The sequence below is a fragment of the Lates calcarifer genome, unplaced genomic scaffold (assembly GCF_001640805.2).
Source record: "Lates calcarifer isolate ASB-BC8 unplaced genomic scaffold, TLL_Latcal_v3 _unitig_4336_quiver_2752, whole genome shotgun sequence".
NCBI lineage: Eukaryota > Metazoa > Chordata > Actinopteri > Centropomidae > Lates > Lates calcarifer.
This window is the reverse complement of record NW_026116840.1, coordinates 1-15,393: the sequence shown is the minus strand read 5'-3', so window position 1 is coordinate 15,393 and position 15,393 is coordinate 1. Positions and strand designations below refer to the sequence as shown.

The 15,393-nt window shown below is 40.3% G+C and overlaps 2 protein-coding genes and 1 pseudogene across 3 annotated transcripts; 1 reads left to right on the top strand and 2 right to left on the bottom strand.

Annotated features, from left to right (window-relative positions):
* Positions 1-452: 452 nt before the first annotated feature.
* LOC108898610 (N-alpha-acetyltransferase 60-like) lies at positions 453-5,565 on the bottom strand. Of its 2 annotated transcripts, XM_051068360.1 has the most exons (5): positions 5,328-5,565; positions 3,952-4,067; positions 3,390-3,520; positions 594-766; positions 453-489 (listed from the first exon to the last, which is right to left on the bottom strand). In XM_051068360.1, exons 2-4 carry the CDS (start codon positions 4,059-4,061, stop codon positions 603-605), a joined length of 405 nt encoding a protein of 134 aa, XP_050924317.1. In that variant the 5' UTR covers positions 4,062-4,067; positions 5,328-5,565; the 3' UTR covers positions 453-489; positions 594-602. The 2 variants fall into 2 exon arrangements, with proteins under 2 accessions (XP_050924317.1, XP_018554062.1); XM_018698546.2 differs by lacking the exons at positions 453-489; positions 594-766 and adding an exon at positions 2,328-2,480 and having other exon boundaries at positions 3,391-3,520.
* A 1,355-nt stretch (positions 5,566-6,920) lies between these two features.
* LOC108898607 (deoxyribonuclease-1-like) lies at positions 6,921-11,684 on the top strand (annotated as a pseudogene).
* Positions 11,685-12,089: 405 nt separating this feature from the next.
* On the bottom strand, positions 12,090-15,333 carry LOC108898608 (enoyl-CoA delta isomerase 1, mitochondrial-like; the record flags this gene model as incomplete). The annotated part of the gene is given in 6 exon segments (XM_051068359.1): positions 12,090-13,282; positions 14,283-14,408; positions 14,411-14,460; positions 14,552-14,673; positions 14,797-15,036; positions 15,186-15,333. Coding segments are annotated over 6 exon segments (853 nt in total), but the record flags the coding sequence as incomplete, so codon positions are not given.
* Positions 15,334-15,393: the final 60 nt, after the last annotated feature.

Below are 15,393 nucleotides of genomic sequence, written 5' to 3'. Positions count from 1 at the left end.
TTCCTGGGCCAACATAAAAGAACCAGGTCCTCCACCGTGCTCTGCTGCCTGGGGCGAAAGCGGGTCTGACACTGCTCAGCTTTGGTATGACTGGGCAAACACAACAGGTCACTACTGTAATTATGGGATAGAGTAATATGGGACAGTATAGTACCTGAACAACTAAAAGAATCCTGTGGTTTTACCAGATCGCACGGTCTGTCAGTGTGAACACAACATTGCACTTTGAATGATGTTGCAATGCAATAACCCTGTTTAGTAGTGGGTGCAGAACTACAGCTGCTGACCCGGATCATGTGTGAGCAGTGCCAAATGTATATTGAATGTGGAGAAATATTCCAGTACGTGAACGGTCAAACACAGGTTGAACCTGAGTCCTGTGTCATGCACAGGGTGTGGAAAGCCATACGTGATTAAGAATGTGAGTGCATGTGTGTACATCTTGGTGTGTACAGGGGAAGACTGATGAAAAACTGAACACTTGTGCTCCTGAAAAGAGGGAGATAAGAGAAAAAAGACTAAATTAGACATCCACTGACAGACAAAGCTACAACAAAAAAGGTAAAGCTTCTGTCACCACAACTTCCACCCACCATGTTATGTCACATTGTTCTGCTGTACTGTATGCCAGTCTTGGAGGCGATGTTGGACCAGGGCAGCAGAGAGCGCAGCAGGGACTGAGCCTGTCGGTACAATCTCTGTGGGATGGAGCAGGGGCTCAGGCTGGCCAGGGTGGAACCAATGTGCTGGATATAGTCAGTAGGACAATAAGTTAAGGAAACATGGAAACACATTTATATTTGGTTTATCAAGTTTACATGTCTATGTGATGTGTCTCAAACTGTGTCTGAGGAAAGATCTGAGCATGACATCTTTAATAAAGACATTTGAGATTCTATTCATCAGAGCAAATAAAGTTTTTGTGTGTGAAACATAAATACAAACTGGCCCCTAAACAAAAGGTGACTTCTTTTCTTCTTCCACAAAAGGATATGATATAATATAGATCACATATTGAATCCATCTTTGAGGACTCCTCGTATGGAGTAGTAGTAGGGCAGGTAGTGGTGCTGCCTGAAGTCCCTGTTCTCATAGAAGTGGATGGCAGTGTTGTTGGTGGTGAGGACATGTAGGTAGATTGCCTTACAGTGGTCCTGGGCTGTTGTTGAGATGTGCTCCTTCAAACTGTCCAGCAGTAGGGGAGCCTAAATGGTTGGAAGGAGAGTGTGTTTGATCAGTGAGGGGGAGAGAGGGAAACTGAGACAGCCCTACAGTGCACTGAGTCATGGGTGAAATGTTTCCTCGTCTCTCTGCATCTTTACAGAACAAAGAGGATACACAAAGAAAGAGGAGATGAGTTTTCCAGCAGCTGCATATGAAAGTGTGTATTATGGTTATGGAGACATAGCGTGTATCCCCTGTATGCTATTTATTATTCATGACGGGTTGGCAGAGTTCCAAAAGACTAAACTACATACAGTTTAACATTTTTCAATATAACATTTCAATATGTCTATAACTCTGCACCAAACTACACCAAAGCAGGGCCTTAATATGAAAAAACACCCAGCTCCTCCATTAACAGTAATGACATTAATAACATATGCATCTATTGATCATACACATAAAAGGCCAGTATCGTTCGAGTTATCACACAAACACCCTGGTAATATTTTCCTGATGGTATCACCATTTCAATTATTTAAATGTATGTTTGTCTGTTATATGGCGTCATATGGTGTATATGGTATAAAAGCACCAATAAGGTCAGTGAATGTGATGTTTTTCATTTCATGTTCTCAGATCCTGGACTCTAGTACACTGCTGTATGTTCACTCAGAACATCCACTGTCAACTAATGTCTGCATCCTCATTTGAATTCAGAGTGAAAGTGGCTGAAGACCTGATAACCTTTGTAGGAGCTGGACCAGTGCACTGTAAAATGTCCATCAATTTAAATCAACACATATTCAACAAATATTCTGCAATTTACCTAGTGAGACAAATAATGTAAGATGAGATGGAAGGTAAATGCATATATGTAAATCTGTTCACATTCTCTAAGGGTTTCAAAGTACCTTAAGTGCCTCATGAGTCACAGCCTCTGCTCCAACTGTTGACCGTGTTGGTGAACGTCCCAAATCAGCATGACAAATCACAATAACTAATCCTGTCCCTGTCCTTTCACCTCTCTCTTCTCACATCGCTCTGTCTGCACTTCCCTTCAACTCAAAGTTTGATAACCTCTGGGCTAGGTTAAAGGATGTGGTTTAGCATGTAGTGGTTACAATTACACAGGATAATGAAGGTAAGTCAGTGTGATGTCAACTGAAGTGACTATACTAAGTGTTGTGTGTGAGCCAGTGGGAACACAGAGCTGTACCTATGCCATGTTTCCTGAACTCTTTGACCACTCCCAGGCTGAGGATGTAGGCTACCTGTGTGTCCACAGGGAAACTGGAGGCCAGGATGTCTCCATCCTAACAAACACACACACACAAACACATTGAAGCAGACAGACAAAGACAGAGTGGAAATTACATAATAAGATCCACTATTCTCTACAAACATAAAATGGTTTATTTTAACCATCAACAATAGATTTTGGAATAAAAACTACATTCAGTGTTGAATTTAAAAATATCACTTGAAAGGATCTTTCAGCTTGGTGCTCTGGTGTCTCTGAACATGCTCTGTATATTCCCTCTGGGACTGGCCTATTACACTGTTCTCATCTTTGCCTAGGCAAATTATCCACCGGGGAGGCAGATTCCAAAATGCAAATACTGTTCCAAAGGGAAATTAAGTTTTGACGCCAGGTGCCCTATCAAGTGCGTCAATAGCTTATAAAAATAATAGCCGTAAGTGAGAGGAGCAGATTGGAATTCATTCAGTACCGGTGTTTAAAACTGTACACAAGGACACAAGACTGGTTCAATTTCATCTAAACAAGAGGACATTTGTAAAGAAATGAAAGAAAAATCTTCCTTCTTTGTGCCCCGAGATAACTTCTGTTATAATTTAGTACTATATAAATTCAACTGACTTGACTTTAATGTTCCTCATTTTTTATGCTCCCCAAAATAAAAGGAAACATTGATAGTGTTGCAGCTCTTCTTTCATCAGAGTCGTTTTCATCACCCGGTTATCCCTTATTTCATCTTGTGACAGAGTCTAACTCAGTCAAGGGCAACTGGTTTGTCTAATTAGCTGACTAAAAACAGACTCTACTATGTCAGTGTTCTACTTAGGACATTTCCAAATGGCAGCTGAGTGAGAGTGGATAAACTGCACTATCTATACCTATAGTAACACCATGTCTACAGAGAACTTAAAAGAAGCCAGTTCATAACAGCCTTGTCTTTTGTGCAACATGGATGAACATCACACCTCTTTGTGTACTTTGGTCCGGCCTTTGATCTCAGCCACAATCATTCCCACGATGCCTCCTCTGAAGGTGGCAGCGAGGGAGAAGAACTTCTTGTTGGAGGTGATGTCCTGATACCATGAGTCTGGGTATCTAGAGTCAAAGGTCAGACACATTAGAATTCATGGATGGACATGTAAAGGACTCATATAAAAGGATTAGGGATTCTTTACAATATACTATAATAAATCAATAAGTCAATATACAATAAGTCAAGCAAAAGTGGAGATTAGCAATGAACTAGAGTGGAATACAACTACTGTATTTCAGATATAATGGTATGATAAGAGGTACTGAGGGTATTAATGCTGGTTTAGTCTCTTTACAAAATGTTAGTAAGATAAATAAGCACGAGCATATATCAGTGCAAATCAGTAAAAAGTAAACATGTTTATCATAGATCCTTTAGTTGATTTCCTTAACAAATTATGTATAGCGTACAGCAACAGTGGATTTTAAAGGTCACAAATTCATGAATTCAGTAACAGATTAAAACTGAATCCCTAACTCAATACGATACTTACTCGATTGGGAACCAATCACCACAGAGCAGCTTGACATTCTCTATGTCATCGTGGCAGAGGAAGCGGAGCTGGACTTCACTGAGAGCTGTGGGAGGCACCACGTCACTCATTCACACCTGCACAGATCAACAGAGAGCACAGGAGGGTTTTGGTCAGTCACAGTGTCAGTAACTCTCACAAACAATTATGAGATCATCTTGAAATAAATGGGGTTCACTAGTTTGGATCATTCTGGAAAAGATGACATGAGATAGCCTCTTATGTTCATTATTGTGTGGGACTGTGGAGACTACAACTTAGCATCTGTATGCACTTTACTGACTGACATTCAAGTACATATGGATCTTGTCAAATACACTCTAAAACTTAAATTAAAACATGAAATTGAATTTCAATTTTAAAAACCAGTATGGTTTACCAGTAAGATTATTAAAGGGTAAAATAAAGAATAAATAAAAACAAACCTAGAGATTAAATGCTAAAATGATTAGTCAACTAATTTAATTGTAAATCAGCAGAAAATTAAACTACTATTTTAACAACCAATAAATCACTTAGAGGGCTGCAATTAATGATTATTAAAAAAGGCCACAATTCCCACAATTTCCCAAAACCCAAAGATAACATATATATTAACATATGTTTGTTTCCTTTGACTGACAAGTCCAAACCCACAGACACAGTGACATATCATAGAGGACCAAGTAAACAAGCAAAGATTCCCATTTCAGAAGCTGGAACCAATCAACTTGTGGCATTTTTAACTTTATTTTGAACGAAAGTAAGGCTGCAATTAGTGGTTATTTTCATTAGTGATTTTTTTCTATTCTCTATATTTTTATTTTTATTAAATGATTGCTTGCATAACACTTCAGAAAACTAACAAAAAAATCACAGTAATGTCAGGCCAGATAAAAGCAGTGAGTTCTCACATTTAGGAATATCAAATCATCAACTGTTAGATATTTATGTTTGAGAAATACATACATAAAAGTGAGCAGGATCCAGACTCAAACAGAGAGATTAGCTTCAGTTTCATATTTCTGCTGTCTACATGACACATTTATTCAAAACAACAAGACTTATTACTTTCTGCATCTTTTGTGACTGTGTCAGACACGTTTGAACAGCAGCTGATGTTGCCGAACCCTGCTTCTACTTCTGTCAACAGCACCTCTGTTCCTCCAGCAGGTTTAACCACATATCAGCATGTTAATAAAATTATGAATCAGTACGAACAAACACAGTCACAAGTCAAAAGACGAAAACGCGTGACCCGGTACAGCAGCTCTTTCAAGTACTTCAGCTGCCTGCTAATTAGCTAGAAGCTAACATCTGCTAACGTTAGGTAACGTTCTGTTGCTATGCTAACGTACCTTGTTTAAACACTCGGACCGGAGGAAAGTCGAGGAGAATTATATTTTCTGAGTATCGGTGGATACAGTCACTACTCCGGATACTGCATGATAAAACACCAGTTTATTCCTGCCTCTCAAGGCCGTTTCATTACTGTACCAGTGTAAAACAGGCTGCTAAGCTAGCCCAACCTCCCTCTGCTTTGGAAGAACTGTCTGTTTTCTTCCTGTTTGTGGCCGTTACACAGAATAGCGTCACTCTGAGGCGTTTTCTTCTACTGACGAGTCAGTTAGTATCTAACATACTAATGGTTTACCGCCACCCATTGGACTGAAGTGTGGACTACAGACTAAAGATTGTCAGTAATGTGACATCCATCACATCTCTTGCCTCCCAGATTAAAGTCACTGATAAAATGATCTGTTAATTTACCTCTGTTTATGTAGGCCTGCTGTGAGTTAAAGTAACTCAAAATGCATGTGCTGTACATCTTTACTTTTTTTGCTAGTGAATTACTGGATAATTGTACATCTCTAGGCCACTAAAAGTATCAAAATTTGAAACTTTGATTGAACTTGCCACCATGCACACAAATATGTGATGAGGATACTAAACCGAAATGGGTACTGAGAAGTACTGAGCTGTATTCAACCTAAATTTTGTCTCAACTTTGAAAACAAAAATCCAGATACCCCCTGAGTGCACTGAAACACATTCACAGTGTCACTGTCCATATGCACTTGCAAAATTTTGGTTTCAGTACATGATCTTTTTTGCTAACAGAATTATTTTCAGTTACTGCACTTCTGTGATTTCACAGTGATATTTAAAAAATCTGCAGCTATTGCTGTTTCCTGCATTTTGGTCTTCATATATTGTATGAATATTAGAGATAAAATATATCTACCTCTGTCAATGCAGAAAAAAGTATTAATAAATGAATATTAATATTATGAATATTAAAATAAATATTAATTTCAATGAGTGAGAAACACCTATTGCTGTCAATATTCAGCAACTTTAACTTACTCAGTCATTCGGAAAATACAAGGGAATGTCTTCAGACTTAATGGCAGAAGATTACTTGTTTATTACTATGTTCATTTTGGCATGAAAATCATGTAAACGTGGCTTCAAAGAACAGAAACTTTCCATCACACAACCTTAAATCAACTCTCTTTATCATTTATTTATACCATCTGCTGCCTTCTCATTGCTACTTCAAACACAGCAGTTAAAAATAGCCTCTATTGATCACTGTGCAGTCAAGTTCAACAGGTGGGTCCTCTTTAATTAGTTGGATTAGCTTACAGTACGACTACACTGCAAATTTGAACATTTATTGTTTTCAAATGGTTTTGGTATTTTTTCCTAAATGTTTTCATCACTGCTGTCATAGAAATAAAGCATTGCATTGGAAATATTGTAAATAGGAATTAAAAACCCAGTGTCATACAGATGTGAGAGTGAAAAAAAGAAAAGGTTTTAGGTTTCCATGATATTTTCAGAGATGTGATGCATATATATATATATAATATATATATCACCTGAAAAACTTGCACTCCATCGACAACACTCCTCCTCTCTTCACTCCTCCCCAGCTTGACCCAGTCACATGCACTTGCAGGTAAACAAAAACTTCACGAGATGCTATCAGTGGTTCTGCATAAATTGTAGTGCTTTCAGGGATTGACACAAGTAAGTCTCTGTGCTCTACTTACAACAGGCCTACTTCTCTCTCGCTGGGACTCCCAGAAACAGGTAGCTATGCACCTCTGACTCTTCTTTAAATGCAAATACAGCACATTCAAGCAGAAATGTTCATTCTTCCAGGCTTTGTAATGCAATATACTGCTTTATTTTCCATTGTTGTTTTCATTCTGCCATGTTACTTTAAAGGGACAAATAGTACTTAATGGTGTTACACTAACATCGGATATGGTTTTACTCTGGCTGACCAAATGTGATATATATACAGTGTATGCAAGATTAAACCACACTGTATCAGCTAGATTATTTCCAGATTTTACAACCTTTGCCCAAGAATCACTTACACACTAGCTCCAGTGAGCCAGTGTAGTCAGGGCAACAGGATAATATATTGTCCAACCGAGTAATATTTTACCCAACATGAAAAATACCTGTGATCAGCATCACGTCAAACACTACGCTGCAGATAGGGGTCACGTTTTCATGTGCTCAGGGGTGCAGGTGTTGTATCCACCTCTCACTCCCACAACACAGGGAAGGAGAGGCTTTAATGGTCATGTGACTGATCATACAACTGCACATTTAACTACAAGTATTCCCTGCAATCCATTACATTTGGAGCACTACCGACTCAGCGATCCTAAGACAGCTTGTTCCATTTTACAGAAGCCCTCAATATCAGAGTTAGGTCCAAGGATAACTAGTTGTCCACATACTGAGTGGGATATATGCTGAATGTGTACCAGAGTACCAGAGTACATTAATACAGCTGAAAAAGACAGTTATGCATATCAGTAATACTATGAACAGTGAAGAATAAGTCTGGCAGCCATTTTAGGCTAATTATGATTTATAAAGATCTGTTTAATTAGCTGCAGATCATATGACTGAACAATATGTGGTGACAAGGAAAGATGTTAATCTGATTCATTTGATCCAGTTTGGAGCTTTGCATAAAGAGGCACAACAGGGGAACATTATTTGATCTTTTTCCGTTTCCAGTTGTACATTGATTTTGATGTGCAAATGTTGAAAATCATATTTTTGTAGTGAACCAGTCATGCCAACTCCTAATACACTGGTTAAATCATGTCAGTAATAAACTGGGTGCACCACTGGGCCATGTGCATAGATATGAATAGACGATTCCTTTAAAACAAGGGGGAAATGACTTGTTAATCTACATGTCTGACCCCTCTGGCCTAGGATGCGTTTGGTGTGTGCTTTGGGTGTCTTCTTGACCCTGTTACATCTGTCTACCTCTCTGCTGCTGGGAGCTTCAACATCAAATCATTTGGAGACAAGAAGGCCTCAAACACCACTCTGATGAACATCATCAGCACGGTCTGAAACTCCACTGTTTTGTATACAGAGCTCATCAGTATCTCATCTTTCCTATAATACTCTTATTTGTAATATGAAGACAATCTATTTTGAAGGGTGCTGAGTGACTAAAATACCACATAGTTTAGCCTACAGTTGCCCTCCCATCCACTGTGATAAGTTGACAGCATGTTATAAATACAAGCATGTCTTTAAATTTAGTGAGAATACTGTAATGTTGATGAGGAATCTGGAGATTAAAGGGGCACTCCGGCAATTTGGGATTACACAGCCATAAAGTTGGGGGAATCTTAGTCCCTAGTACGAGTCAAGATTTAAGCTCTGGATCCTTCATTTCCCATAATGCAACCAATAGCATTGTTTCTTTAGACCCTCTTTGACTGGTAAATGACCACGTTCTCTTACCTCCTCAACATCACTATGATCACTATCAGGGTTATTTCTCAGACTTAAGAAAGTTATCCCAGAGCCAGAGGACATTACACAATATAACTGTTCTTATTAGTGAAGTGCCTCTTTACCACCTAGAACAACTACTGAGCATACAAACTGGAAAACAGAGGCTACAGAATATAATACAAAAAGACACACAAAGTTTGATCAGATATGTTTTGTGCTTTCTGGGTGTGTTACAGATTGTCCACCGCTATGACATCATTCTGATCCAGGAGGTCAGAGACAATGATCTGTCAGCAACCAAAAAACTCATGGAGCATGTCAACAAGTTAGACACACCTTATAAAAACATGTGCAGGGCCAAAATATGGTGGCCTTCTATAGAAATTTATAGAAAGCTCCTTAACTCATGTTATGATGCTTCATCTATATACCTGTGTGTTTATTTTCCCAGAGGTTCTCCACCGTTCAGGTATGGGCACATCGTAAGCGAGCCTCTGGGTCGCAGCTCCTACAAGGAGAGATATCTCTTCCTCTACAGGTACACAAAGGGCCATTACAATGGTAAACAAATATTTTCTAGAACTCCTTTACTGAGATCCCACATCAGTGAACAGAAATATTTCAGCTCTAAGTTTTATTTAATTCAACGCTGCACAGTGTCTTTGTCCTACGTATGAGCAGTGGCAGAAAACTAGAGGATCCTATACTTAAGTAAAAATATCCACACAGCAATGTTAACTAAAGGCCCTTCATTTAAGATTTTACTTAAGTAAAAATACAAAAAGTATTAACAAAATGTACTTAAAATATAAAACTATTCATACAGCATAATGTAGCAGATTGGCCATTGTTGGTGTAATACTTTTACAACATTATAAGATTATTATTGCTGATGCAAACATTGAAAAGGCATTTTGATGTGGTATCTGGTCTAGGTGGAGCTAATTTTGACTACAGTAACAGATGTGATTAATAGGTGTCTTATTTTCCAGGGAGAACACAGTGTCTGTGGTTAAAAGCTACACCTACGATGACGGCTGTGAACCCTGTGGGACAGACACCTTCATCAGAGAGCCTTTTGTTGTCATGTTCTCCTCCAAATACACCGGTAGGTTCTGGAAGAGTGTAACAAACAGAGAGTAACAGAGAGTAATACTGCTCTTTCACTGTCAGACAGCAGTGATGGAGATTTTCTCATGTATTAGATGATCAACTGAGAACAAAGCATCACACTTGTCAGATGATATGATCTGTGGGGTTTAAGTCTGGACTTTGGCTGGGCTACTCAAGGACAGTCAGAATTGTCCCAATGCCACTGGTCACCCCAGTCTCAGGTCACATGCACTCTGGAGCAGGATTTTTTCAGGGGCTTCTCTGTATTTGGTTGCACTCAGCCTCCCTGTCCCTACTGCAGAGAAGTACTCCTATACATGATGCTGCCACCACCATGTTTGACTGAAGGGATGGTACTACAAATGTGATATTTTCCAGACATAATGGTTGGAGTTCTGTCCAGAGTTCAGTTTAGCTCAGTTTAACTGAACAGCCAATTCTAGGAAGAGTCCTGGTCGTTCCAAACTGAGTCCCTTGGATGACATGGCTTTGTTTTTATCCTGACATGCAGTGTGAATTGTGGGACTGTATATACACAGGGTATGTGTGTTTCTAAACTATGTCGGTCAATTCAATTTGCCACAGTTGGAGTCCAGTCAAGTCCTAGACATCTCAAGGGTAAATAAAGCAAACAGGACAAACCTGAGCACAATTCCAACAGGCTCAGAATACTTTTACAACTAAGACATTTCAGTTTTTGACATAATAAAGTGTACAAAAGCCCTGTCTTTCTAAATTAAAAAGCCAGTAAACTCATTGTAATTTCACTATGATTCATGCCTGCCACACCCAATACATCCCTCTCTTGATTCACTCCTCCTTTCCTCCCTGTTTTGTAGCTGTGAAGAACTTTGCTCTGATCCCTCAGCACACCTCTCCAAGCTCTGCAGTGAAGGAAGTGGATGCTCTCTATGATGTGGTGGCTGATGTCCGCAATCACTGGAACACCAATGTGAATACTCTCTTCAAGTCTTCAAAAACCAACACACAAAAAGAAAGATGGAGAGCAGAAGATACATTTAGTAAAATATGCACTGAGGTTAATCACACTCTCTGCAGGACATTGTTCTGCTGGGTGACTTCAACGCAGGCTGCAATTATGTGACGGCTCTGAGTGGCAGCAGATTCGCCTCTTCACAGATAAGAGTTTCCACTGGCTGATACCCAATGATGCTGACACCACAGTGTCACACACTAACTGCCCTTATGACAGGTACAAACAAACACACACCAGCACTTGGATGCACACACAAACACTGACTCTTAATCACATCTCTTATTCTGCATTTGCAGGATTGTGGTCACTACTGACATGATGAAGGGAGTAGATCAAAGCAGTGCTGAGGTTTACAACTACATGGTGGACTTAAATCTCAGCCATGACCTGGTAAAACAGCTCTAACTTTAATCTTTTATAATACAATTTACTTCAAGTTATGTTGAGTCCAACATTATAGTCTTTGAGTGAGGCTGTTGAAAAAGGTATTTTATTTCAACCTTTAGAGTTTTACAGTACATAATGTTGCATATGGAAAAGACATGTTTACTGTTTAACTGTATAAACTATGCTAAACTGGACCGACCACAAATTGTGCTGCAAGGGAATGTTGTTTTCTCTGTCTTTCTCAGGCATTGGATGTCAGTGACCATTTCCCTGTGGAGGTGAAGCTGATTGGCTAGGAGCATGCTGCCTGAATTCTGACTACAACAACCGCTCTGCAGGTCTCCAGGCTGAATCTGTATGGTGGCTATTTAGTGGAAGGACTCTCACCAACCACAAAGCCAGACCAAAATAAACACGTCTTCCAGTCTGTGTCATTGCACACTTGCTTCTTAAAACAGGGATGAGAAGTCTCTTATTGAAGTACATGAAAAGTGAGGCATGTGACAAAGAAGCCTCGTCTGAACATTTACTAACATTTACTAAGAGCATTTTACATTTGAAACTGGTTTCTACTGAAGAAACATGCAATGTTTATTCTGAGTATCTGGGACAATGACTCTGCTGTTGTCATGTTTCAAGAAAGGCTAACCAAAGTCCATTCACCTTTATTAGACAGTGACCAAAGTCCCACAAACACTGCTTATAAAACTGAAACTATGTGCATATTAGCAGTCTGTCTTGGCTCCCAAACAATAGTACTGCTTATTATATGCAATTACTGCCAAAACTATAAACTGTAAATTTGACCATTTAAAAACACAATTCAATCTGCTGACATGATTCCACCCATTTATTCACAGAACGCAGTCAGAAAAAATACATGTAGACAAAGAGATGACAAAGGCTTCACCACTGTAGGCTGTTCAAATGTACCCAAGGTTACTTTCATTAGTTGTTATGGCTCTGGAAGGTACAGTAAGGCTAGGCACTTTAGATAGTGAAGACCTATGACAATTGACTGTTTGCTAAACCTCTCCACCCAGACAGTGACCCCCAAACAACTGTAGCTAGGCATGGCAGACCTGTCAAACTTTGGATTTCTCCACATGTGTAAGTGTGAATGGGGCTGTAGTAAGAGGGATAACTGGCATTTCAATAGTGATGAGAGTGTGTACTGATCCTCAAATCAGCTTCACATGAGCAGTGCTGCTCTGTTTGAGGATGCAAAAAAAGAGTGAGCTAGAAACAATAACAAGTCACACTATAGGCTGCTAGCAGAAGTTGTCATATACACTGCTCTTGGTCAGAAATGAGCGCATGGGTCTGTGTACTCGCTCACTTATGGCTATTTGGAGATGCATTGTTTGGAGCGGTAAATCAGCCACTGCTACAATAAACTGCCCATGTGCTGCATGTGTATGAGACAGGACAGAGCAGTGTAACAGTGGAGGGCAGGGCTTAGAGCACAGTCAATTAAAAGAATTATTTACTCATCTCAAAATAACCATAAAGTAAAGTTTGAAACTATATTTAAATTTTTAATGTTACTTTTTAACTGAACTTCTTAGAAAGTTGAAGAGAAACTATTTGTCACTGGATCATTAGCGTCAATCCTGGGCAGGTCTCCCCTGAGCTAGCTAGGTTACTGTCTGGTGTCAGAAGATCAGACAGCGCTGTGGTAAACGTGGTTCTTTGCCGATTAGGCACTGTTACGAAGATGAGCTGCCGAGAGCTGTATGTGAGGATTCCAGCATAATTGACGCCAAGGAACACGTGACAGTGAATGTGTTAAACTAGTGTCAAAATGTCCCTAAAATGTGTTTATGTCAGTGTCATTTTATAGGCTCCCCACACTCCTCTAGCCCCTTCTCTTTTTGAGCATCTCCAGGTACATGCGGAGTGACTTCTGAATGGAGTCTTTGGTGATAAAGCTGACAAAGTTTTGGATGTCAGCCTCTCTCTTGGATGTCAGCTTGTCGATGGTTGGCTTCCTCATCATGGACTTGGTGATCTGTCTGGCGTGGTCTGTAAAATGAACGGATAAACAGTTTTGCTCACTGACTCCAAAGCTGGAGTTAAGTCTCCATTGGCCTTTAAATGGATTCTGGATGGTTTTTCAGCGACATGACTCACTGAGAAAAATACTAATATTTGGCCAGGCTGTTGTTCTTTACAAGATTAAATAAAATCATACATGATTGCGTATAACATCACACAAGCTGTGTATGGTATTTGCTTAACTTATTGAACAAACAGGAAACATGCAGACAGGATGCAGGCCAGTCAACGTGGGTCTAGCACAACACCGAGTGTGTGAGAGCACCATAGAAGGTGACAATGCATCTCCAAGCCAGCTCTTAAACTGTTGCCATGAGACACGCCCACCCAGAGCCTGAGACGTAGACATGTTTTGACTGATTTTTTTTGAAAAATGTGCAGAATAGCTGCAGCATGATTCAAATTTGAGCTAATGTACACAGGAGGCACCTCTGCTGTGTTTTCAGTTGCCCATATCATGCATGTGTGAAACAGTTTTACTCCTTTTTTTGATTAATCCAGATGTCCATACAGACAGAGTGCCGGCTCATGTTTGCACATAACCTGGCCCAAAGCTGATCTTTACACCAAGTCTAATGACTGCGTGTTGGGCTTTGAGCGCTGCTAAAACACAGCTGATGACGCTCAGTGCTGTGCCTGAACACATCCTGTTTAAACACAGGGAACTGAAACTGCTGCTGCAGTGGTGACAAGCTGCCTTTGCTATGCAGCCTCTCTATACACTCTGAGGATAAAGACACACTCTGTCTAAGAAATACAAACATCTGTGTTAGTTTGTCAGTTGCACAAATGTGTCTCATATTTACTTAACTCTCTTAAAGCCCATATGTAAAAGATCAGAAATCTTGTGCCTGACCACCAGCTATGGCAGGACTGTCCAGTTCCTTCAATATGATTAGAACAATTTACATTTAGTTATGGTATGTTATTACATAAACCTCCTGTTTTTGTATCATGTGTAATGTACCTGGGATAGCCAACCACTTGGTCATGGTCTTCGTGGCTGTGGTGAGGACCTCATCTTCAGGTACCAGCAGGTCTACCAGTCCTACCTTGAGGGCCTCTGAAGGGCTGTAGAGCAGTCCCAGCTCAGGGCTAGCTCTGTGGTTCGGTGTCCCACTGTATTTACCATTGTGTCCTTAAACCTGGGGACAGCAGCATATCTCTTAACACTACAATGACACTACAGTGCAAGGAATGAGCAAAACACTGGGGCTGTCATGTGTAGCACCTTACCAAAAAGGTGCTACGATGCCGAGCTGTGTCTCATTAAGGCCGATGCTGTAACGAGGGTTGTCCGCCATTATCCTGTAGTCACAGGTCAAAGACATGAGACAGCCACCTGCAGGACTGGAACCCTGAGGAGAGAGTTCTTGCTGTCATCTTTCAAGTGCTTATTGGTGTTAGTGTTTCTGCACTGCACTTGTACCGCTGTGTGATACAGGGACAAAATGGAGGTGGGGGTAGTGTTTTATACCTACATTGATTGCAGCTATGGTGACCATGTCTGAGCTATAGAGTTTCAGCCACATCTCCTGAACGGCTCTCCAGAACTCTCCACAGCGCTCTGGACTCTTCCCGTACATCTCCATAATGTCCAGCCTGGCTGAGAACACCTTAGGCTGGCTCTGGATTGAAAGCAATAAAAAAACACACACACACACACACACACACACACACACACAAGGTAAACTGTCAATTTGTGCTGCTGTTTTTAAAAACTGTCAAACACTCCAGCCGGGACAGTGCTAACCAACCACACTGATTAAATATCATTCTAAAACTTTTATCATGCATTTATCATGCAAGGTATCTGCACACTTTAACTACACTGTAATACAAACACACAGCCAAAAGTCACGTCTTTAACCTCCTGGACGAGGCTCTGCTGCAGCAGTTGACGGGTTATACTGTACGAGGTGATGATGAGGCCTCTGCAGGTCTTATCCATCTCCAGCTTCTCCACATTGATGCAGAACTCTGTCAGGAAATCTAAACTGAGGCTGTTGAGGAGGACTCTGCATGTGCATCACTGCCACACCTACAGAGAGACACAGATGCTGACCTGTCATCTGAAT